Source organism: Carassius auratus, chromosome 1 (genome assembly GCF_003368295.1).
Source record: "Carassius auratus strain Wakin chromosome 1, ASM336829v1, whole genome shotgun sequence".
NCBI classification, from domain to species: domain Eukaryota; kingdom Metazoa; phylum Chordata; class Actinopteri; order Cypriniformes; family Cyprinidae; genus Carassius; species Carassius auratus.
In genome coordinates, this window is record NC_039243.1 from 3154144 (window position 1) to 3179304 (window position 25161).

A 25161-nucleotide genomic window follows, 5' to 3' on the forward strand; every position below is an offset into this window, starting at 1 on the left:
ACACTGCATCACATACTCTAGTCTACTACTGTAATGGAAATCACAACATGGGCTCAGGAACAGAGGTGGGTAATCCAGGGGCCAAAGAGTAAAAGTCCTGCCATATTTTTGTTCCACCCATGAACTCAGCAGCTGATTTCATCAGAGGAGGAACCAAGTCATTCCTTCCAAGTCACTAACACGTCTTGAGTCAAATCCCAAGTCCTCAAAGAGTTAAAGTTAATGAGATAATTAAGTGACTAATTAAATGAAGATTGTGTATTAGTGATGAACACCTGCTATAAACAATCAACATCACTGAAGAAAAGAGAAACACAAGAACTACAACTGACTTTAACCACAGCCTTGGATGAAATCAACTGGAAGAAAAAAAAAAACTGTGCCACCATAATTGTGGTGAGTATTTGCTTCAGTTGAGTTCTTGAGCCTTTAAGCAGCTTCTATAAATTAGATTCAAAACAAATGTGTTGTTGTTTTGCTGCAAACATTTGTGCAATGCTGATACAAATCTTGATCTAGCATGTAACTTATGCTTGTGTGATTTTGATTTACATTTTGTTTATTATACTTTTAAATAAAAAAAAAAAGTGGTTAGGGGGGACTGCTGTCTCTTCACTGCTGTGTGTGTGCACTTTTGATGGGTTAAATGTGGAGTATGAATTCTGAATTTGGGTCACTTTCACAAATAAGAGAGAAATCTCATTACGTAAATGCCACCATAATGCTTCAATAATAAGGAAAAATAAAAACACCGTTTGGGATTAGGCATTTAGCCATGCCTATTTATCATATGATCCTCAACAGTGGTGAAAATATTTATTCATACTGCAGTGCATTATGGGAGTCTTTCATGTATTGCAACATTAATCATTTTGTTGATTGTCACAGTTGTATAGATTCATATGCTGGTTCTTGATATCTGTGTGTGTCTAAAAAAAAAGCAAGCGCTGGAGTTCAGATTTCTGTATGTGTTACACAAATTTAGAATTCATTCTCTGCAATAAATATTAGAACAATGTTTGTTGTGTGTGTATGCTGTAGTTTCACTGGGATTATTCAAAACCTAAACATATGAAAAAACATTATCTGAGATATAAGTAAACCAGCTCATTGTGACTATAAGTTCTTCATATATCACAGATCTCTTTTCTCCTCAGCAATACATGAGGAACTATAAAGAGAGACCTGACACAATAAGTCAAGGGTCAAGAAAACAACTAAACCAAACACTGATCTCCATGATGGTGGCATCATTTTAACCAATAAAACATCAACATCTGATCCTCTGTAGTTCTCAATAACAGCAGGTGTTCATCACTAGTGCACAATCATCATTTAATTAGTCACTTAATTATCTCATTAACTTTAACTCTTTGAGGACTTGGGATTTGACTCAAGACTAGTTTGTGACTTGGAAGGAATGACTTGTTTCCTCCTCTGGTGAAATAAACTGCTGACTTTATGGGTGGAACAAAAATATGGCAGGATTTTTACTCTTTGGCCCCTGGATTACCCACCTCTGCTCAGGAATACTCCAGAAAACATTGTCGGTGAACACAATCCATCGTGCCATTCGCCGTTGCTAAAGCGTTAAAATAGGAGTGTTAAATTAACACTGAAGCTGACTTAAAGTTAATGAGATAATTAAGTGATTAATTGAGTGATGATTGACCATAATTGAGGAGACCTGATGTTAACATGCAGAATCAACAAAGACCATTTTATGTCACCGTTATAGTGATCAGTGTTTGGTTTAATTGGGCTCTTGTCTTGAGCCTTAAATTTTTAAAGTCAGATTTGGTTTGGCTGTATTTTCTTGATTTTACAATAAACAACTGACTTCCAGCCACAGTTTTACATAATTATTGTACATTGAAATATGTTGAATGTTATCTTTCACAGACCCCAATAAAACACAGTTTATAAGTAAGCAGACATGATTAACCCCTTTACGTGCAAACATCGCAGACGGCCCCAGTTTATTATTGTTTCACTTTCACAGCACATTAAACATCACGGTCTTACTTCATCTGTACAAACTGTGCATCAATTGAAAGTTTAAAGACTCTAGCTTCGATATTTGACCAATATTTTGATACAACATTGTTGCAGTGACAGATATTTAGTGATTTATGTCAGGAGTGCAAAATAATAAATCCGTATTATGCCATATTTTGAATAGAAATTCACCACTCACACATATTCAGTCACGTCAGCAGCGGTTTATTTGTGTTCACATAGACTCACTGAACAGCGTCAATAAGGATTTATAGACAAAAGATGGATATCTGCGGAGATATATGGATATATTTACAGATGTTTACTTCATATTTCTTCAGACAGAATCGTCATTTCTATTCATTTTCCACGGATTTACGCGATCTGATGATAAACAGCCTCTCCCAGCGATCTGTGTGTGTGCGCAGTGGTCACAGCTCATTCTGTGTGTGGCTCAGACTCTGATTGGGCCTTGCCAGTGTCAATCTTAGAGTGTCATATATGGACACCGCCACATCGTGTCACATGCTTCCTGCACACTTCCTGGTAGTTATCTGGCCAAAACAACACTGAAACACCTCTGTACACACGAAATATCTGAATAATAAACCCGCGATTACGATAGTAAAGCTTGGTATGATAATTTATTGAGATCTGGGGCGTTTTTATAAAAAAAATCGAAAATGTACATCGGAAATGCTAAGTTGTGCAGCGATGAAAAAGGCTACAAATAACATATTTTTACAACAGTAAACGACCAAATTCCACCCCTGATCGCTAAAGGAAGTTATTATAAACACTCGATCGGCGTTTAAAGTGAGTTTTGAGTAAAAGTGTACTAATAATTTCATAAATTGTCTGATGTAGCTTGATGCTAATGTTAGCTCCGATGCTATTAATAGCAGGTGCTCTTCTTCTTCATAATGCATTTTTGTCACAATAATTCACGTAAGGTCGTAGGAAAATGTTTTGTTGTATTTTTATAGTAAGACTTTTAAAAAAAAATAAGGGCTAAATGCAAAGAGAGACTGAAGTGAGATCGCTGCTTTGTTGCTTTGTAAAGCCTGATAAACCACAATCAAGGCTAATAAAGGTGGAATAAAAACAAAAGAATAATGATAAAAGAATAATGCGGATAATGTGTCATACCTGGCGGAGGTGTGAAAGACTCGTTTGGTGAGAACAATACAATCATGAATCGGGCAGTTTTCACAGCCAAACACACACAAAATACACAGAAGAGTTTACATGTGAGATCTCACAGAGATGACAAGGGCCATAAATCAATCTGATTAGCCTTATCTAAAAAACACACATGACATGGCCTTAGAAAATATTTCATAAAATTTGCAGTTTTACAGATTAGATTATGAAATTTCTAATGAAGTTTTGAAAGACTTGTGGCTTTAGCTACACTCTATTTCTAAACTCATATCTTACATCAACACATTTTTAAATACATTTAAAAAATATGTTTTTAATATTTATATTTTTGTTTTAATGTTTGAGCTTATATATCTCTATTATCATAACAGTCTGAGTGATTCTGATTCCTGAACAGTAAACTTTAAAGTGTCAGCTTTGTGAACATATGTTGAATATGTATCTAGTCAGAAAGACTCATGAGCAGAAACCTTTTTATTTTGGGTATGTAATTTCTGTCTCCATGCCAAAAAAGGAGGTGCCTAGAAAGGGGTTAAATAATGCTGTCAATTTAAAATGAAGAGACATTTTTATTATTTTATTTTTTTAAAGATAATACACATTATTTAGCATTTTTATAAAGTCAATAAACTGACTGTTGTGGTATGAATAATTAAACAGCCATTTCAAATCTTCAAACATATGTAATCTGAGAACAGATTCTCAGAAAACCCTCAGCATGATTCCATTTACTTACTTTTTCTAACATGCTGTCTTAAGTAATACAACAGTTTGTTCTGTGTAGTATTTCTGAATTTTAGTATCATATGAAAATTTCTACAAACATAATACATGATTTATTAATTAAACTTCACTTGGCTTTAATTTCAGTTTTACAAAACAGTTCACATTAGAGATTAAACACAATACATAATTTCAGCCATTTAAAATGTTATAAGGCAACACACATATTAGAAATAGATTAACAATGAAAAGGTCCCTACGATAAATACTTCACATAGGTAAGGTTTTGAGCTGCACTTTATTTCTTCAAATTCATTTTTTGGCATTGTCCTGTGACATCCTATGGCACACAACTGATCTAAATTCAAAGAGTCCACACATGTTGATCGAATCCAAACTTTCAGTGAAAATTCAAGATGAACATTCCTATAAAAATCACATACAATAACAACATAAGAAAAGAAAGAAAAAAAAAGAAGTATAATCCCATAACAGACTAAGCAAAGACTATTAATTATTTGTAAACCAAACAAAACAGATATGTGTTTAAAAGAGATTTAAAGGTGGATATAGAAGGGGCGAGTCTAATGGTGCCTAGACCTCAATGATTGCCACTATTATATATATATATATATATATATCAAATGTCGATTTTTTTCTGAGAGTATAAAATGTTACTTATATCTTTGGGTTTTTTGTCTTTCAAATAAATACACTGCAGCAAAAGCTGCTACTGCTAGCAGATCTGCACCTAGTATTGCTCCTATGAATGCAGCTTGCCCTGCAGATGGTGCAGCTGATCCCAGCGTAGATGCCACTGCTGCTGCTGCTCCTGCTGCTAATCCTCCTAGAGCTGCTCCAGCTCCTCCTCCTAAAGCTGCTCCAATAACATATTTACTATGTAGTAGTGCTTCCTGAGTCTCCTTATAGTCCTGCTCAGTGTACCTCCTGTAACTGTTCTGAACCCTCAGTTTATTTATTTCTTTCAGAAGCTCAGTGACTTGGAATTTGTCTTCTTTTTTGTTGTTAAAAACATGAAATCCTCCTGAACACAGATCAACAACTGACCGCAATGTTTTACTTTTATTCACATATTTCTCTACTGGCACATGCAACTGGTCTACGTTAGTAAAGAGCGCTATTGTGTGTTTTAGGACCTTCGTTCCAAAATTATTCAAGACCCATTTCAAAACTTTACGGTCATTCTTTGTGAACGTCTCACCCAATCTGATTACCAGCAGAAACACATCAATACCATGACATGTAATTATCTTCTCTATTTCAGTTTGAGCAGCTTTGATATTCACTGATGTATCAGAGAGTCCAACAGTGTCGATCACATTTATTGTTTGCCCATCCACTTCGGTTTGTGCTGACTGACAGACTTTGGTCACAGCCTCAGGAGAAAAATCATCTTCAAACGGGTTTCTGGCTCTGTTCAGGATGGTGTTTCCTGATGCACTCTTTCCTGCTCCAGTCGAGCCCAACAGCATAATGTTCACATCTGACACTGTAAATAAGATAACCAGACAAACACGTTACATCCCCCAAAACTGTAAACACAGAGTCGGCTGTACACTGCATAATAGAGCATAAATATTGCCATGGGGTTCAGTTCATTTCCTTTGAGTTCTACTTAAGCAGGATACTATGGGGTTTCATTTTCAGCTGGGTCTGCACCATAACATGTCTGTCCATCTGCATCTTTCTTGTGATTTTAGTGAAAGTTTGCTCTCCTGCTCATTATTTACTGTAGTAGTTTCCAGGGAACATTTTATTTTTTTATTTTTTTTTACTCAGTAATTCATGCGTTTTATAATGTAGCGCAGTACAATGCTTCAAACAAAATATACTTAAGTAAAAATAAAATTACAGATTTAAAAAATTACTTGGAAATAAGTAGAAGCACACAAAAAAGCTACACAATTACAGTAACATATCTACCACAGGTGTGTATTTTAACCTGATGCACCAGGGCTGTTTACAGCTGGACAAATCAAAGTAGAACTTTATAAACTGGTACATTTTACTCCTGACGGACATGTTTCTGTTATGTTGGTTTTGTAGTGTTACTGTTGTGGGGAAGAGTAGAGCCTGTGGTTAGGTTGAGGATGGAAAGCAAAAACGTAAAGGTAAGGTATATTGACTGATGGTTGAATTTGTATATGCAAGTGTCATGAAAGAGTCTGTGGCCCTGGATTGCCCAACTCCACGTTAGTGATCTAGCACCCCGTCCCATCAGCACCTGCGTCCTGGTACACTGATGTATTTTTGAAAAGCAAAAGCAAAAGCTCTAAACACAGTCTCTAGTGAATGAAGTTATTGAGTAATTTGAGTTGCGTGGTGTTACGCCACAGCATTTGAGAAAAGTGGAAGTAGCGCAGTGGACTATAGGCCTTAATTCTGTGTTAACTTCTGTCACAAGTTATATGCACAAGATAATATAAAGGACAAACACTTCTAAATACCTTCAAATGAAACACCTGAAATATGTCTCCAGGTGACGTGATAGGAGGCTATAGGCACAATAATTAAGATAAATAATAATAAAATAAATAAACCAGGATAAAATACATTTAAGGGTAGTCTAAGCCTTCTTGCTGTCATGGCCTGTCCTTTTAATTTTATTCCTTTCAAAAAACAAACATGCTTCGTTTTGGCATTTAATTTTAATTAGGGTATATAACTTTTGACTGACCTGGCTGATTACTTGCAAATGTTCTGTTTGATTTCTCCTCCATGCTTTTCCCTCTGTACAGTCTCTCTCTGTGTGTGTGTGTGTGTGTGTGTGTGTGTGTTTCTCTTCTTAGGAAACGAAACTGAGTGGACTCTGACGCTGTGGGCAGTGCAACAAAAGCTGACATCACTGGAGCAACTGTGAAAACTTCTTAAACCCGTCTCTAATCCACTGGCACTTGACTCAACAGTGTGTGTGATACATCCTTTTTACAATCTCTAGATGATAAATCACATATATATATATATATATATATATATATATATATATATATATATATATATATATATATATATATATATATATATAAAATTATAACACATTAGATTACTCTGTTACTAAAAAGTAATCAAATTAAAAATAAATGAATGCGCTTAGTAGAGGCTTTTATCCAAAGCGACTTACATTGCATTCCGGCTAACAATTGTATCCTAACATGTGTTCCCTGGGATTCGAACCCCCAAACCTTGCACTTGCTGACGCAAGGCTCTATACCACTTGAGCCACAGGAAGAAAATGTCTGAATGAAAGAAATAAATCTATGACGTTCTGATGCCAACTGAAGATTAAACACATATTAAGACGTGTTAAGTGCATATGCACCTGCTTATACTACCTGAAATGACAGCCTCTTTTATTCTTTTACATGATTCATGTCTTTATTTCATTATTAACTGACATTAAGTTAACATACATTAAGTTAAATCTCTTTAATAAAAGTTTATATGCCTGAGCCATAATCTGAGTCACACAAAACTGCTGATTGTCAGATGTTTCTGTCCTCCGCCCTTCAGCACACACTAACCCCATTGAACTGAACAGCTTCACTCATTACTAACCAGATTGTTGATGTAGATAGATAGATGGTCACTCTATGAACTATATATATATATATATATATATATATATATATATATATATATATATATATATATATATATATATATATATATATATATATATATATTAGAGGTGGGCATAGATTCATTTTTTTAATCTAGATTAATCTCACTGTGATCTTGAAATTAATCTAGATTAATCTATGTGTGTTACCCAAATAAAATTGACAAACAGTAAGTCTTTGAGAAGGGGTTTATCAAGCTAGATGGTGCATTAGAAAAGGGGCTCATCTCCTGTTTCCAAAATGCATCACAAAGTGCTTGAAAAAGCTGTAAACTAATTCTACATTGCACAAGGTGCAAACAACATTACTCCTGTTTCACACATACACTTGTACCAGTGGGCCCTGTTTGAAATTGTTTAATTTGTATGTTTGTTTATTTTTTTTTTTTTTGTGCTATTTACTCAATGTTTACGTTTTTTTCAAGTTTATAGGTGTCAAGGTACAGAAACCAAATAATTAAATGTAAAATAGCACTGGATAGTCTTCACCTTCAACATTTCTCACATTATAACAGTTTTGATATATATATCAAAAACTATCTGGTGTCTGAATAATTTTTGGTTTGACTGTTAAAATTAAGTAATTCAGTCAAGAGCAGTGAGTGATTTTCATTTTCATTTTCTTGGATTAACATTACAGCAGCCAGTAGCTAAATTAGGTGCGGTCCCTTTAAGAGACGATTAATGCATCCAATATAATACACATCCAGTTTTTTACTGTTTACTGTTTACTTTCACCTTCCAGTGTCTTATACCTATTGTATCACACATGATTCAGTCTGTATATAATGCTCTTCTATGGCTGTAATATACATCAGTTTCCCTCACAAGGTCAATAAAGAAGAATCCTAACAATTGAAATATCACAACACAATGATATTGCTAATACTGGTATTTAAGTGTATATTTTTTCCCATGTGTGGGACCGGGTCCAAAAAAAGATACAATTTTTTATTAACATTAAACATTTCATTTAATAGCTGTATATAATAATAATAGTAATAATAATAATAATAATAATAATAATAATAATAATAATAATAATAATAATAATAATAATAATAATAATTATTATTATTATTATTATTATTATTATTATTATTATTATAAAATTTACTTAATAGGGCTATATTTTAGATTTATTGTTATGTATGCTTATTTCCCCTTTCAATTTGTGTATCGTTTTACCTAGTTAATGTTTTGTATAATTATGCTAGCATTTGCTAGCCTATCATATATTTTGAAATAAATGGCTGACAATTATGCCAATACAGTTTTGACTTTATGATTGTATTAATGCCCATGTGTAAATGAGCTGTCAGGAATCAGTGGTCTCCCACTCACTACAGGTACTCTCACCAAGCACAGTAGTGTCGACGAGATGAAGCCTCGTGAAGCTTCAAGCTTTTCAGCCAAGTGGTTCACAAAAGGGTTCATTTCTGGAGGCTTCATTTGCTCACAATACCACCTGGTGGCCAAAGAGTGCAAAACAAAGTAGATATAGTAATTCTATTATCATTCCATTTACTTATTCTTTTCATGTAATTTTTGTAATTATTACATTCCGGCTTCATGTTTTATTTAGTTAAAAACAAAATGTCATGTTTACTGTTATACTGAGCTTGAACAATCTGTAGCCTAACTGAAATATTGTAGGGTGAGCTCTACTAAGTATTTTCTGTCACTCTTCAGCTGCTCTGTGTGCGAGTAACTGCAAATAAATTCTTAAAACATCCACTTTCAGAGTGTTTGTCCTGCTATGTATATTATGCATGTCTCACATTTCAGCATATAATAAATATACAGTTTGTATATATTATCCACATGGTGGTGTAAAGCCCACAGTATCATCATCCAAGGAGTCATCAGTCCTAAAGAAAACAGGTTTATCAATTCTCATATATCTACTGTTTGCTTTAAAACAATGGGATAAAAACACACACACACACACACACACACACACACAAATACAGTTGTGTGTGATAGACTAATCTGTTTGAGAAAGAAAATGAGAGGTAATAATAATAATAATAATAATAATAATAATAATAATAATAATATATATATATATATATATATATATATATATATATATATATATATATATATATATATATATATATATATGTGTGTGTGTGGAATAACTGATAGGAATAACTTTTGTCTCTCTCTGCGTGTGCACCTTTTCCATTAGAGGGCAATATTTTCCAGTAGCTGCAAGCTGGAAATATCTTTTGCCAAGAATTGAAGTGAGTCATTGGTATTGTTTTGAATGTTCACAATTCAATGTGCACCGTATTTTTATTTAATTATCCCAAAGATTAAATTTAATAGATTACACATTGATAAAAGCATGAATCATTTTGTGAAGCAGTCAACAAAGCTGTGTTTCTCCCATCACTATGTTAATGCTGTAAAATATTGGAGGGTGATGTAAACCTAATCGGGTCTAACTTCTGATGAGGGTTGTTTACACGTGATCTTCTGACGCATTCTGGTCAGTCAGAGCACAAACACACATGGGAGAGAATCATTCTTTGTTTACGCCTGGTGTTTTAATCTACTTCATTTACATCACCAGCAGGAGGGTTAAAGAACGCTGTGAGATTCTAAACAAATCACTGTATATACTGTATGAACAAAACAAACTCAATCAAACGTCATCAAACCAATGGATTTAAACCAATATATCATTGATCAAAACAATGTATTCTTGATCGCGCAATATAGTTGAACAAATGAATATGTACATGATTTAAACAAATGTATCCAAACTAATTCTGCACACTACCCATCATCACTGCTTCTATTGCTTTCTCCTCTCAGATGAGCTCAGATTGCAGATGTGTGCAGTCATTTTAGGTGATTAAACACATTCTCTCTCTTTTGTTCACTGGGGGCAGATTCAGGACCTCAGGACAGCTTTATCAAAACACTTTCTTAAGGCTCTTCTGTGTTATTGCTGAGCGCTCCAGGTCCTTCACATCTCCTATTCTTTCAGCCACAGCCAGGCCTTGAGGATAGGTGATGGAGGTCTGTTTCTTCTCTTTAAGCTTTTCAATGGTGTCCTTGTCATCTCTCAGATCAAGAACACATCCATCTGAGGGTAAGAAAGAGGTCGACGTCTGTCGTAATCCTCCTGAGAAGCTGTAAACAGTCCCAGTCGATCAGTTTATGTCAACACATATCCTGCTTTTCTAGTTAAACAGTCACAACTCAAGATCAGACATGTCAATGAGTGTTCAAAGTGTTTGGGTAAATCAGTAACCATTATGTTTTTGTATACAATTGATTAAACACATCTGACTATTGTATTATTATTTATTTTATTTTATTTTTGCTAGAAAACGTGATTTCCTTAAAAAAAAATATATATATTCTATTATTATGCAAAAACACAACTTTTATTGATAACCTGAGGATTTTACCTAAGATAATCAATTCATGAATAAAGACAAACGCAGAAGGTTCTGAAACCCCTAAATTTACATTTTGAGTTATGATGTTTATTTTCTAATTTTTTATTGCAATTGTGATTCACTTGATGAATGGTTTGTTTTAAGGGCTACATACTCATATCAGATTCATATTGAGATACCACAGCAACACTTCAAAATAATATTATATAAATTGTTTTCAGTGGATTTCATTATTTGTGCAGCAAGTCTTCATCACGCTCAGCTCATCTTCACACATTTGAATTGTAGTTGTTCAGACCACTATTGTGTAACTAATCCACAAATTACTTAAGCTGTTAACTTTTTTAATGTGGCTGATGTGAGTTCAAACAAACCAATATCCCGGAGTTCATGTACTCAAACAGTACACTGACTGAACTGATGTGAAGAGAGAACTGAAGATGAACACTGAGCCAAACCAGATAATTACTCGTTCACGAGTCAAGAACCGTTTCTGTGAGACGCATCCAATTCGAGAACCGAGGAGCTGATGATACTGCGCATGTGTGATTCAGTGTGAAGCAGACCGACACACAGAGTGCCTGAACCGAACTGATTCTTTTGGTGATTGATTCTGAACTGATTCTGTGCTAATGTTATGAGCGCGGGTAAACCGAAGGCTTTAATGAAGGGCAATCATCGCCAATGACGCCATTACATCGAGTGCAAAAGAACTGGTAAACCGTTTTCTTCAACCAGTTTATTGAATCGAACTGTCCAAAAGAACTACTGGTGATCCGAACACAGATGCAACCGGTTCTTGACTCGAGGACGAGTCAGTGTTTCGTTCGTTATCTGGCTCAGCTCGGTGTACATCTTCACAGCACTTCATCAGTGTACTGTTTGAGTAAATGAATTACTCCGGGATATTGGTTTGTTTGAACTCAGAGGGAGTCTAAGCCACATTAAACAAGTTAACAGCTTAGGTCATTTGTGGATTAATGCGTATTTGAGACGTGAACCGTTTAAAACGATTCAGTTTGATTTGGTGAACTGGTTCAAAAAGATCCAGTTACATCGAATGGTTCGTTCGCGAACCGGATATCACAAACTGCTTTGTTTTGAACTCTCTCACAACAGATACGGAAGAGAAGACAATGCTGAATAAAGTCATAGTTTTTGCTATTTTTGGACCAAAATGTATTTTCGATGCTTCAAAAAATTCTAACTGACCCTCTGATGTCACATGGACTACTTTGATGATGTTTTTCTTACTTTTCTGGACATGGACAGTATACCGTACACACAGCTTCAATGGAGGATCTGAGAGCTCTCGGACTAAATCTAAAATATCTTAAACTGTGTTCTGAAGATAAACCAGTTTCACTGGTTTGTAACGACATGAGGGATCTGGAGTCTATAATTATATTTTATCAGTGTTATGTATAAGTCATCAGCATCAAGGATTCCTGAAGTCAAGGGCTTTCTTTAGCTTTCTGACAAGTGTCAGAGGACCAGAGACAGCATGACAAAAATAGCATTAATGTTTTCTTCTCGCTTTCTATCCTCAGGAGTAAGAAATAACACACAACGAATTATGTTTGTTATGCACTAAAACAGAAAGAAACACACAGTCACGTCTGAACTCGTTTGAAGTGAGGAAGTCAAGCCAGACAAGCAGACAGATACACTTCTGATGGGTGAGGATGTTCTTGTAAATCAGTGCTATTCCTGTAAGAGAATCATGTCTCGTCGTGTCAAGTTACAGTTACTTTTCTGCCAGCCCAGTTGGACCAGTTTTACATGCTCTGTCAACATTTATCTACAACAAATTTTACATGTATTTTTGCATTTAATGTAAGAACGGTAAAGGACAGACAGGAATGAGAGTCCTGACAGAGATCAGACTCAATCATGCACACAAAGAGAGAATAATAAAAATGTTCTATTATACACTTTATTTTATATATATATATATATATATATATATATATATATATATATATATATATATATATATATATATATATATATATATATAGTGCCATGTATTGAACTTCGGTTATTTCCTATCATTATATGCTACAAAAATCAGCTTAATGAAAGCAAATGAATGCCAAATGTTGTTATAGATAAACAACTGAAATGACAGTTGAAACGTTGGCACGTCCTGATTTTGCCAAGTTCGATGTGTTCCTAGGTCAACATATTTTGTTGACCCTGGAACAACATTTTACTCCAAAAATATATTCTTAACCACATCCCTACACCTTAACCTGACCTTAACCATGAGTAATCCCTAAAATCAGAGGAAATGATAGATGAATGACACTGATGTACAAGCACCAAACACTGATTTTAAGCGTAAACTTCACAAAATCTATAAACTGGTTCTTCAAATCTGATTGGTTAATCACAATGTTGTTCCAGGGTCAACAAAGATGTTGTCCCAGGAACATGTCTCACTTGGTAAAATCAGGTTCTGCGAAACGTTGTTCTTGTTCTCATGTTTTGATTGGTTGAGATGTCTGTGTGACATGCACACAAAAGCGTGAGATATAAAGATACAAACCTTGCATGCTTAACAGTAATAACTGCAAATAAGAGATTGAATGATTCACCGCTTCCTGATAAGTTTTCAAAACCAAACACAAAATGAGCGAAAGAGGTGAGTATCTACAGGTTTTCAGCATTACACAATCTAGCAATACTCTATAGGTACATTCACTCTATAATATCTGTAATAAATCTATAATAATATCCCTTTGTTTGCTCGTAGTACCTCTAATTTCAAAAGAAGATGACATTAATGTGGCAGGTAAGACCCATTCTGTCATTTCTCTTATCAGTTATTTTTAAGTAATCATATGGCTGCGAAAGTCAATTTCATTTCTGACATTTAAATACAGTGTCAGGAAAGTTTGGAAATCAACACAAATAAATAAATCCAACATTTACATATGTATATAAAGTCATATCTGCAATGGTAGAATAAATTCCTAAGTAATGTTGATCAGTAAATGAAGTTCACTGTGGTTTTAGAAATGGGGAAATCTACTGCAATGAGAAAAATTAAAAAGACGTCCCTGAATCTGTCTCGCCTACATCACAAATCTGAGGCTCGTGGGAGGACACAGAAAACCACAAAAGACGACACAACAAGTACATACTTTAATGATCCAGTGTCGACTTGATTCAAAAAATGTGATTATTTTTAAATGCCATTCACGTTTGCGGTTAATTTTAATTCACAGTAGCAACTACATCTGGACTTAGGATTGTGCTGCTGGGAAAAACTGGATCAGGAAAGAGTTCAACAGGAAACACTATTTTGGGTCAAAGCTGTTTTAAGCAGGATGTTTCACCAGTCTCAGTCACTAAAACCTGCGAGAAACAAGATTTACAGACCGATGAGAGGATCATCTCAGTCATCGACACTCCAGGCCTGTTTGACACGACAATGACAAAACAGAAAATGAAGGATGAAATAGTGAAATGTGTCTTCATGTGTCTTCCTGGTCCTCATGTGTTTCTGCTGCTGATTAAAGTGGGGAGATTCACAGACGAAGAGAAAAGTGCAGTCAAATGGATTCAGGAGAACTTTGGAAAAGACGCTGTACGTCACACAATCATTCTGTTCACTCACGCTGATCAGCTGAAGGGAAAACCATTAGATGTGTATATCAAAGAAGGGGATGATCTCCAGGCTCTTGTTAATGAGTGTGGTGGGAGATTTCACTCGTTCAACAATGAGAACATGGAGAATCGCTCTCAGGTCAGTGAACTGCTGGAGAAGATTGAGAAGTTGGTGGAGAAGAATGAAGGACAGCATTATACAGATGAGATGTTCCAGGAAGCCCAGGAAAAGATACACGATAGAGCAAAGTTCTGTAAGTTCTGTATAATTATCACAATTATATAAACAGCAGAGCAAGAAAAAAATCTGTTCAGGTTCTGCATATTTTGTCTTGATCAGTCCTGCACCAAAACATGCCCTGATCCCCGATTCTTTGTCATAACATGCCCTGATTGTTGTCAGTCAAAACAGATTCCAGTTCAATTTCATATAAGTTCTGTTCATATAAACCCTAAACGTTGTGATCAGATATCTCAGATTAATTTATGTGCAGTACATGTATTTCAATCACAATGTCAGTGCATATGCATTTACATTGAATCATTTAGCACATGATTTATCCAAAGCGCCTTGTAGAAGACAATAGAAGCAATCAAACCAACAGATTCAAGATTCAAACAACTTTATTTATCCCCGTAGGGCAATTCAGTTTTAGCCTTCCAGTCGTATCAACAAGACAAAAGACAACACTTAATCGAGCATTCAGAAACACGTCAATGTCAATGATATCATATTGCATTTGGGCACCAGAACAAAGCAACAAATACATAGGCCACAATACTTATTCTGAGCAGCGACCAACATTTGAGTAAATAAATAAGTTAATAAATAATAATAAAGAGGTTTGCGATGCCTGGCACCTATCTACTTGCCTCTATCAACAGTATTTAAAAACCTGATGGCAGAGGGAATAAGATAATTTGCATATCTGTTAATTTTTCTTTGGGGGGTGGGGTGGGGGGGGGTGCTCATCTGCTTAACCAGCAGATAAAAGAAAATGTTAAAAGTCTTTCAATAAATGAATATTAAAAGTTACATAAGATCCTTTGGGATACATTAAACTAATTTAACTTCTGCATCAATTGAATTCTTTGTTGTCCCCGCTTAATGATAGACTGTATTTTTATCAAACTAAAGCTTTGAGTCCTTATACTTATACGTCTCTACAATTTCAACATTTCCACCATGAATAATGCTGACTTCTGGGTTAAAACGGTTCTTTCTAAAATCAATGATTAACTCCTTAGTTTTTGTCACATTAAGGTCCAAGAAGTTACCATCACACCAATTCACAAATTGTGATAAGGCACTTCCATGGCCCGATCGGTCCCCCTGAAGAAGTAACAGTAGGGCAGTGTCATCAAAATGTTTCACAAGGTAGCTACCCAATTGGGAAGTCCTGCAGCTATCAGTGTACTTAATAAAAAGCAAGGGAGAAAGGACACAGCCCTGTGGAGACCCTGTGTTTGAAGTGAGGATGCTGGACATGTGGCCATTCACAAATTCCTTCTGTAGTCTGTCTGTTAAAAAAATCAAGAGCAATAATAAAATCTGATCAGGTAAATTAAAATAAGAGGCCAGTTGCTCAATTAGAATTTGAGGCTGCATATTATTAAAAGCTGAAGAAAAATCAGCGAATAAAAGTCTTGCATGTGAAGCATGCCTGGAGAGAGGAGATGCTGGCCTCTGACCAGATTTTCACTGTCCTTTCCTCCCGCTCTAGGCACCTGGTGGTAAGAATCACCAAAAGAAGACATAGGCAGAGATTTGTAAGCCCCGCGTACTGAGCCATAACATAAATCTAGTATAGTGTTCTTCTGTGTTTTAGAACAAGTCCCATACTGTTCATACGTATTCAAAGTCTTTTTTAAATTGCAATGATTAAAATCTCCAAGGATAAACTTAGGTGCCTCTGGGCAGATAGAGTCCAGATTATGTGTGACGTCAGCGATCAGATGGGCAGCAACTGTGGCATTGGAAATTTGCAAGGGAGAAAAAAGGGACAGAGAGCAATAGTTGACAATTCCACATCTGTGGTACATATCTTTTTTCTGATCACGACAGTGTTACAGTACATTTAGTTCACGCAGAAGCACACGCCTCCTCCTCAGTTCTGGCGGTTGTCAAGCCAAAGAGTCTTAAGTCTCTGACGCAAAGCACCACATCTTCCTCGTTCCCGATGACCTGACGACTCAGACGGCCTGCAAAGTTCCATTGGTATGCCCAATGGTACAGTTCCCACTGTAGAAATCCGTAAGTAAAGGAGAAGCTCACGGCTTACTTTCCCATATACACCATATACTACGCCGTGACTGGAAAAGCCCAGAAGAAGCGTTGACACGCAAAAAAGCTCCACGGGTAATCCCATAATCTGCATTTCTGACACTCTGGCAAGTAATTTCTTTCATATACAGTACACACGCCACAGTTTAAGACATGTATTAAAACAGTTTATAACACGATTACAAACAACAAAAGGACTGGGAGACTACTGGGCCGCACACTATGAAGAGCCCCGGAAGAATGTGATGTGTTGACCGATGCATTCAGAAACAGAGTAGACATTGCAATAATGTCACTGTTAATTTAACTCTCAGTTTTGCCTGGATTGTAAATGTAAAGATGTAACCCTAAATAAACATAAACCATTCTGCACGTGTACAAGATAAAGCCATAGATAAATTCTCTAATTCAGATTTTTTTATCGCATACTAATATTGTTATTGTGCTATTATACTATTCAAATTTTAAAGAATTTCAGATGAGGTAATTAGGAAACTATAGCTCATTCCTTAGCCTCAGTTAAAGCCTTGTCACCCAAGCCTTTGAGCAAATATAGCCAGACCAAGCCCCCAGAACCAAGTGTGCAAATGCGCAGCGACTGGATTATTAGGTGGCATGGAAATGTATACATGTTTAATTTGTTAATTGCACCAAAATAATTAATTATATTTTGCTTGTTTTAATGTCTGGATTGTAACACTGCTATTTTATTTGAAACTTTGATTGGCAGGGTTTCAGAAACCTAGGATTGTGCTACTGGGTAAAACTGGATCAGGAAAGACCAGTGCAGTAAAGACTATTATGGGACAAGAGAGTTCTGAGAGGAGAAATTTGACAAATACTGAGACCTGTGAGCAACAAGAAGCACATGTGGATGGAAAGAGCATGACAATAATTGACACTCCTGGACTGTCTGATGTATCAGATGAAAAGATGAAGAAGAATGAAATCAAGAAGTTTGTCATCATGTCTAACCCTGGTCCTCATGTGTTTCTGCTGGTGATCAAACTGGACTCGAGATTCACAGAGGAAGAGAAAAACTTAATGGAATGGATTCAGGAGAACATTGGAGAAAATGTTGCACATCATACCATCATTCTGTTCACTCACGTGGATTTGCTGAAGGGTGAATCAATAGAAGAGCATAACAAAGACAGTCCAGATCTTCAGGGGTTTACTGAGGGTTTTGGTAGCAGATATCACTCACTTAACAATGAAGACATGGAGAATCGCTCTCAGGTCACTGAACTGCTGGAGAAGATTGAGAAGTTGGCAGAGGGAAACGGATGGAATTACTACACAAATGAAAAGTTTCAGAAAATCATAAACAGAGATGTATATTTAGAGAACGTTAAAGAAACACTACATAAAGTTGCATTAGGAGTTGGACCAGTAGGAGCAGCAGCCTTGGTGACCGGAGGCGTGGTTCTGGGCGTAACCGAGCTGGTTTTAGCACCAGCTCTGCTGCTTGCAGGAGGCAGCCTGTTTTTAGTTGGAGCAGCCGGACTGTTTGTTGGGAAAAAACTGATTAAAAGAGCTAAATGAGTAGGATGATTCTGATTTGGTCCCAGCCGACAAAAGAATGTTATAAAAAACGTTTTGCTACTGTTTCTAATATGTTATATATATATAAAAAATGTTATCTCTAAGTTTTTTCTGAATATTTCAAGTGTCCAGTTTTTTATTTTATTTCATGTTTTAAAACTTCTTCGGGGTTATGTAAACATTAAGGGAACATTCCATTTTGCTTAAACTATGGGATTGTTATTTTGGAATGTTCTCTTCCAAATAAGTGACATTTAAGCAAAAAGCGCTCCATGAACAATGTATAATTATTATAATTATTATTTTTATTTTATTTTTTCATGGTAATGTTTTGAGAAAGACCATTTCATTTTTATTTTATTTTTTTATGTTTCTGGATGAATCTTTGTTCATAACTCTGAGAGACACTTGCCAAAATGTTCTGGGAATTTTTCCAGATAGCTGGTGTAATATATAGTTGACAAACAGTCATGTCATGAAAATAATTCATTTTAATAAGTGGCCTCATGTGTCCTTTATATATACTAAAATGTATGCATTTAGCAGAGACTTTAATCCGAAATGACTTGCACTGCATTCAAAGTACAGTACATTTTGTCAGTTCTTGTATTCCCTGTATGGAAATCAGAAAGATTGTCTTAACACAACGCAATGCTGCTTAAACAATTGGAAGTTTTACACCAACATTGTAATTTAATCTAAGGGCTTTTCTACTTAAAATCTGTCCAGCATTTTCCAGATTCACATCATCACTCATTTTATACCCTGACCTACTGAACGTCTCAGGTTACGAATGAAACCATGGTTCCTTGAGGAGGGAACGAGACACTGCGTCCTCTAGGGCTCGCTATGGGGAACACCTCGTCGTGACCCGTGTCTGAATCATACATTGAAAAAACACCAACTTGTTGGCCGGCTACAGCCTCTGACGTCACTACCGGCGAGTTGCCCCTGGGACGTTTAGACGGCTGTCTTTGACAGTTACCCTTATGGCCAAAGGCCTAAGCTACATACCCAACTTAATTGTTAGGGCCTCGGCCCAGGGTAGAGCTGAAGGCTTGGAATCAGGAAATAGTCCATTAAAGGGATACGGCTAAGAACATAGCATTTTTCTACCAAGTCTTGCCTGTCACACAGGGGCTAACGCTAGCTTACCCAAAAGCTTGCTGAAAGAGCTGTCTCAACAGTTCTCTAGTAGCAACACACTGTTTAGATAGGTATCCGAGGATACATGGGTGGAGTGGCACCCAAGATGAACGGGACTTTTACCAACTCAAGAAAGGGCACGAAGCTACCGTGCAAAGCCCTCACCATATAGGATTTTAGAAAGAATGCAGAAAACTAGCTTGCAAACTTACCAAAGTGTGGATTTCAGAAAGTGTGCAAAGACTTCATGTGCACAATTACCATAGCATGGATTTTCAAATACTGTTCTAAGGAGGGGCTCTCGTAGCACTCTGATAAAGCAGTTTATAGATGCAATGTTGGCATCTCAAAACAGTATGATTAAGAGTCATCAACTCAATCTATGGAAACAATACTGGAGCGCTCTGGGGAAAAAACTGAGAACTCAGACTCATATGAGAAGAGAACTCCGAGCTCAGAGTAGCGCGCTCACAGGCAACACTTTTTGGAACAAGGGGAGTGCTGCTTAACTACCATGAGAATCGCCCAAATAGGGAAGTCGTGGCCTAATGGTTAGAGGGTTGGACTCCCAATCGAAGGGTTGTGAGTTCTAGTCTCGGGCCGGACGGAATTGTGGGTGGGGATAGTGCACGAACAGCTCTCTCTCCACCTTCAATACCACGACTTAGGTGCCCTTGAGCAAGGCATCGAACCCCAACTGCTCCCCGGGCGCCGCAGCATAAATGGCTGCCCACTGCTCCGGGTGTGTGCTCACAGTGTGTGTGTGTGTGTGTGTGTGTTCACTGCTCTGTGTGTGTGCATTTCGGATGGGTTAAATGCAGAGCACAAATTCTGAGTATGGGTCACCATACTTGGCTGAATGTCACTTCACTTTTTTTTTTAATAGCCCCTCATGTTGATGCTTGAAGTGTATAAATAAATACACACTAGCTGAATGAATCCAAAGGAACCAAGGTCTAATCATCTCAAGAAAGGGAACGAGGCAGAGCGCATAACCCTTACCATACAGGATTTCAGAAAGTGTGCAGAGTCTTGCGTGCACACTTTCCACTTACATGGATTTTAGAAAGAGTGCAAAGTGTGCAAAGTGTTCACGTGCTCACTGACCACCATCTGGTTTTGAGAAAGTACACAAAGCTTAGCGTGTGTACCTAAAGGTTTGTAAGCATCGCAGAGGCGCTGAATCACACGGGAGAGGCAGGCTCAACTTTACAAACCTCGGATGAGGGGAGCGTCTCCTGAGGCAGCATATACAAGAAGCCTTCTGTAACTGCCACCTCCACTTCCCGCTAGATGCGACAGCACCACTAAGCTGCCAGGAGACCCCTCAGGGTGACCTGGCCAGACATCCATGAAATTCCCTGCAGTGCTGTGCCAGGCCTGATGATCAAGGAGGCTCCCACAGTAGCCTGTGATCTCAGCCGCCTAAAACCAGAACATGAAGCTGGATGGCTGGTGCTGGCGAGTGTTTAGTAAACACTGTAATAGAGCACTGCAAAGGAAACTCACCGAATTTATTAGCAGACATATAACCTCCAGCAATTTAACCCTCTGGAGTCTAAGGGTATTTTTGGGGCCTGGAGAAGTTTTGTCATGCCCTGATATTTGTGCTTTTTTCAGTTTTTTATAAATATCTAAATGGGTAAAGTCTAATGTCACTGTAATCAGCACAAACTGGGCTATAATAATATGTGAAATGCATGCATGTACATGATTGTATTTTTGAGAAAAAAAATGTTATGCATGGTTAGTGAAAAACTAAAAATGTTAAGTCACTTGAATAAGGCCATAAATCACATACATAAAATTGGTTGCCGGAAAAGTTGAGAACAGGAGCTTGTAGCCTAGAACTTTTCTTTCTAAATTATGTGAAAATCATCTTGTTTACTCATTCACAGAAAACAATATATTGATTTAAATTTTCGAAGACACTTTTTGTTGGTAAAAGTCATATGCGAGTAGGCGTCAACTACCATGAATATCATTGTGATTTACACCTGAGAAGACAAAGGCCTGCATAATGAGCTGCATAATGAGCCTCTCAATCAGCTGTGCCACTGTGAGTGAGGAGTTACAAGAAAGAATGTGAGAACAAAATTTTGAATGGTATAGTATTGTATATTGTTATTGAAACTTCATAATGTTTCACTTGATTATACATTTAGTCAGGAATTATAGTTTGGAAAAAGTATTTGGAAAAAGTCTGACTAGTAAAATGTTTACACTTTATGTGAAAACTAGTACAAATAAATAAAAAGAGACTTACTCATGTTTATGATCCCTGTTGAATAAAGTGCTTCATTCTTTTTTCTGAGGAAATCCATTTCTCAAATCCTCAACCACATCACATCTTTTTGGGGTGAATTATGTCTTAGTCTTCTCATCGCGAAGCAAACAGTAAAATAAAATAAAAACTTGAAGAACAGTCTGGCTGCTTCTTCTTCTGTGTGGGTGTATTCAAGCCGCATGCTTCAGTTTGAATCTGAATAGCGCGTTAAGCGCGGGGGCGTGGTCACATTAGATATAATGAGCGGAGATATGAAAAATAGACATTGCGTTGTTTTCATATGGATTACTTTATCTCAGAATAGTTTTTTCGGCAGCACTTGTTTAGTTTAAAAGTAGACATTTCAGGCTTTCTATAGATATCTCTCTCATGTCTCTTCGTTGAGTATTCACGGAGTTACAGTTCATTTTAATGACGTGTTTGTACATGACGATCAGCGGAGACAAAGACTGCAGACAGCGCACTTTGTTTGTTATCTTTAATTTATAAGTGCACAAAGGTTCTTTGTTATTATGTCTGTATCCAAAAAAAACTAGACCCTTTACAGATTCGATTGATGTATTGCTCTTATCTGTACGATTAAAACTGAGAGTGTAATTTAAGTTATTTTCGGGGTTATCAGGAGAAAATGACTCAAAACGCATATATGCGTTAATCGACTCGAAAGGGTTAAAACACATAAGTATATACAGAGAGGGTTACATACTCACTCACCCTCCTGAGTGTGAACGAGTCAATGTTTTGTTCATTATCTGGCTCGGCTCGGTGTTCATCTTCAGTTCTCTCTTCACAGCACTTCATCAGTGTAATGTTTGAGTAAATGAATTACTCCGGGATATTGGTTTGTTTGAACTCAGAGGGAGTATCAGCCACATTAAAAAGTTAACAGCTTAAGTCATTTGTGGAGTAATGCGTATTGGAGACGTGAACCGTTTAAAGCGATTCAGTTCGATTTGGTGAACTGGTTCAAAATGATCCGGTTACATCAAATGATTCGTTCGCGAACCGGATATTACAAACTGCTTTGTTTTGAACTCTCTCACAACAGACACGGAAGAGAAGACAATGCTGAATAAAGTCATAGTTTTTGCTATTTTTGGACCAAAATGTATTTTCGATGCTTCAAAAAATTCTAACGGACCCTGTGATGTCACATGGACTACTTTGATTATGTTTTTCTTACCTTTCTGGACATGGACAGTATGCCGTACACACAGCTTCAATGGAGGGACTGAGAGCACTTGGACTAAATCTAAAATATCTTAAACTGTGTTCCGAAGATAAACGGAGGTCTCACGGGTTTGTAACGACATAAGGGTGAGTTGTTAATGACATCATTTGAATATTTGGCTGAACTATCCCTTTAAGAGAGGATGTCTCTCACGCAGAAATAATTTTATTTTATTTTTTTAGGTGTTTCTACATGGGGCATCGCCTTATAGCCGCTTTCGCGCATCACTTGATGTCGGCAGATTTACTCTAATGCCGAAACTGAGGGATGCGAAAACGGCCTCTTTCATTTATTTTTGATATCTATATGGAGATCATGCAGAAATGGAAGGCTCACCTAAGCTAGAGGGCTATGGTCAGAAAGAAAACGCTCATTGAGGTTTATTATTATTATTATTTATTTATTTATTTATTTATTTATTTATTTATTTATTTATTTATTTATTTATTTATTTATTTTTAATGGCCTTACATCATCATCTTGTTAGCGTATTTTCATGGCAAGTCCAACTTTGCCATGGCGCGATCCATAACCTCTAACAGCTCTACATACGCAGGGCAGGAGAATTGAGAAGGCTCAGCCTCAGCTTCTTCACCATCCTCAAATATCTAACCTCAGTATCAGATTAAAGATATAACGTCATCCTCCCGAGACTCTCTCTCGTCCGCCACCATTACGAGCGTGAAAGGGAAAACCCCTCCTTCAAACATTCAGACAGATCCACCTGAATTCTCATGAGCTCATTCTCCTCCATGCCTCGGCAGTGGCAGGTCCTGAACCACGGGAAGCAGATGACTGCCTTTTTATTCCTTTTTTTTTTCGGAAAAGAGACGAATGGAAGCGGAGCTTCTTTCCTTGAAAAAAACGCTCTTAGTGCACGCCGATTGCCTCCTCAAAGACATTACTTGCGTGCTCTTCACCCAAACACATGACGCAAAGATCACATGTGTCATCGGGTGTCAAATAACGCTGACAGGGATGCACACATTGTCTAAACGCTTGCTAGTAGTTGCAATGAAATACAGAGAAAGATCGCTCTTACCAGTTTTTTCAGATGCACGCTTCAAACAGAACAGTCAGTGAAGACGAAGAAGAGAATGACATGTTCTCCCGGTACCTGTTTATAGTCTCACCGATAGTGACGTCAGAGGCTGTAGCCAGCCAACAAATTGGTGTTTTTTCAATGTATGATTCAGACACGGGTCACGACGAGGTGTTCCCCATAGCGACCCCTAGAGGACGCAGTTCAAAGTTCCCTTGAAAGGGAGCAGAATTTTAACTATGCATTTTCAAATTGGAAGTCTGTCAATATATCAACATATTAGCTTTTTCTATCCTGTCTTAACTTTCCCTTTAAGTGTTCAGTTTCAGTTCACCTAAAAATACAATTCTATCATCATTCTCATCCTATCCAAGCCACATGAGTTTCTTCTGTTGAGCACAAAAGACGATTTTGAAGAATGTTAGTAGCCGAACAGTTGCTAGTAGCCACTGACTACCTTAGTATGAAAAAAAACAACAAAACAAACAAGTCATTTGCTACATTATTTGAATGTTTCATGAGGAGAGGGCCGTTTATGCTGTCAAACTTATTGCTCAATCTTCTGTGAATCAAATAAAAGTATGGTAAAAAAAAAAAAAAATGTTTTTCTGTCCATTATTAAGTCTGTCACTGTTCACAGACGCTTTTTTGAGTGAATCATGAGACACGATGACTGTCTAGATATCCACCAGGGTTGACAAAAATTTGCTCTAGAAAAATAAAATAAAAATATTCTGCAATTTATAAATGAAAAAAAAAAAAAAAAAAACTGAACATGAATTGATTCGTTTTATTTCTTAATTATTCTTAATAACTAAGATGAACATCTTATAACACACCTCTGCTGTACATTTTGATGTCCTTCAGACTGGATCTAGCCTCTGATAGAGGTCGAGTTACTCTATATTATTTACAAAGAAGTAATTTACTGTGGTTTTAATTCCAAACAAATCTTCTGTCGCTCAACAGAGAGATTAACAATGACGTGACAGCATGCATAAAATTCCTGCACCACAACCCTGATGAGAAGTATGTCACAGACCGAGTAATTTACAATATTGATGATA

The 25161-nt window shown here is 36.7% G+C and overlaps 2 protein-coding genes across 2 annotated transcripts; one reads left to right on the plus strand and one right to left on the minus strand.

Moving 5' to 3' along the window:
• Nucleotides 1-4001: 4001 nt before the first annotated feature.
• Nucleotides 4002-6711, minus strand: LOC113117680 (GTPase IMAP family member 8). Its single transcript, XM_026286570.1, has 2 exons — nt 6584-6711; nt 4002-5395 (listed from the first exon to the last, which is right to left on the minus strand). Exons 1-2 carry the CDS (start codon nt 6624-6626, stop codon nt 4560-4562), a joined length of 879 nt encoding a protein of 292 aa, XP_026142355.1. The 5' UTR covers nt 6627-6711; the 3' UTR covers nt 4002-4559.
• A 6806-nt stretch (nt 6712-13517) lies between these two features.
• LOC113116700 (GTPase IMAP family member 8) lies at nt 13518-19258 on the plus strand. The gene is made up of 5 exons (XM_026285051.1): nt 13518-13591; nt 13703-13741; nt 13966-14085; nt 14178-14813; nt 17574-19258. The coding sequence occupies exons 1-5, from the start codon at nt 13579-13581 to the stop codon at nt 18386-18388; spliced, it is 1623 nt and encodes a 540-aa protein (XP_026140836.1). The 5' UTR covers nt 13518-13578; the 3' UTR covers nt 18389-19258.
• The last annotated feature ends 5903 nt before the right edge of the window (nt 19259-25161 follow it).

Bases quoted from the DNA above. Each gene is read 5' to 3' on its own strand.
- LOC113117680 (XM_026286570.1), bottom strand. From the start codon at position 6,626: ATGGAGGAGAAATCAAACAGAACATTTGCAAGTAATCAGCCAG. The intron at 5,396-6,583 runs GTCAGTCAAAAG...TCTTATTTACAG, and splicing joins ATTTGCAAGTAATCAGCCAG to TGTCAGATGTGAACATTATG.
- LOC113116700 (XM_026285051.1), top strand. The intron at 14,086-14,177 runs GTACATACTTTA...TTTAATTCACAG, and splicing joins CACAAAAGACGACACAACAA to TAGCAACTACATCTGGACTT. The intron at 14,814-17,573 runs GTAAGTTCTGTA...TTTGATTGGCAG, and splicing joins ACACGATAGAGCAAAGTTCT to GGTTTCAGAAACCTAGGATT.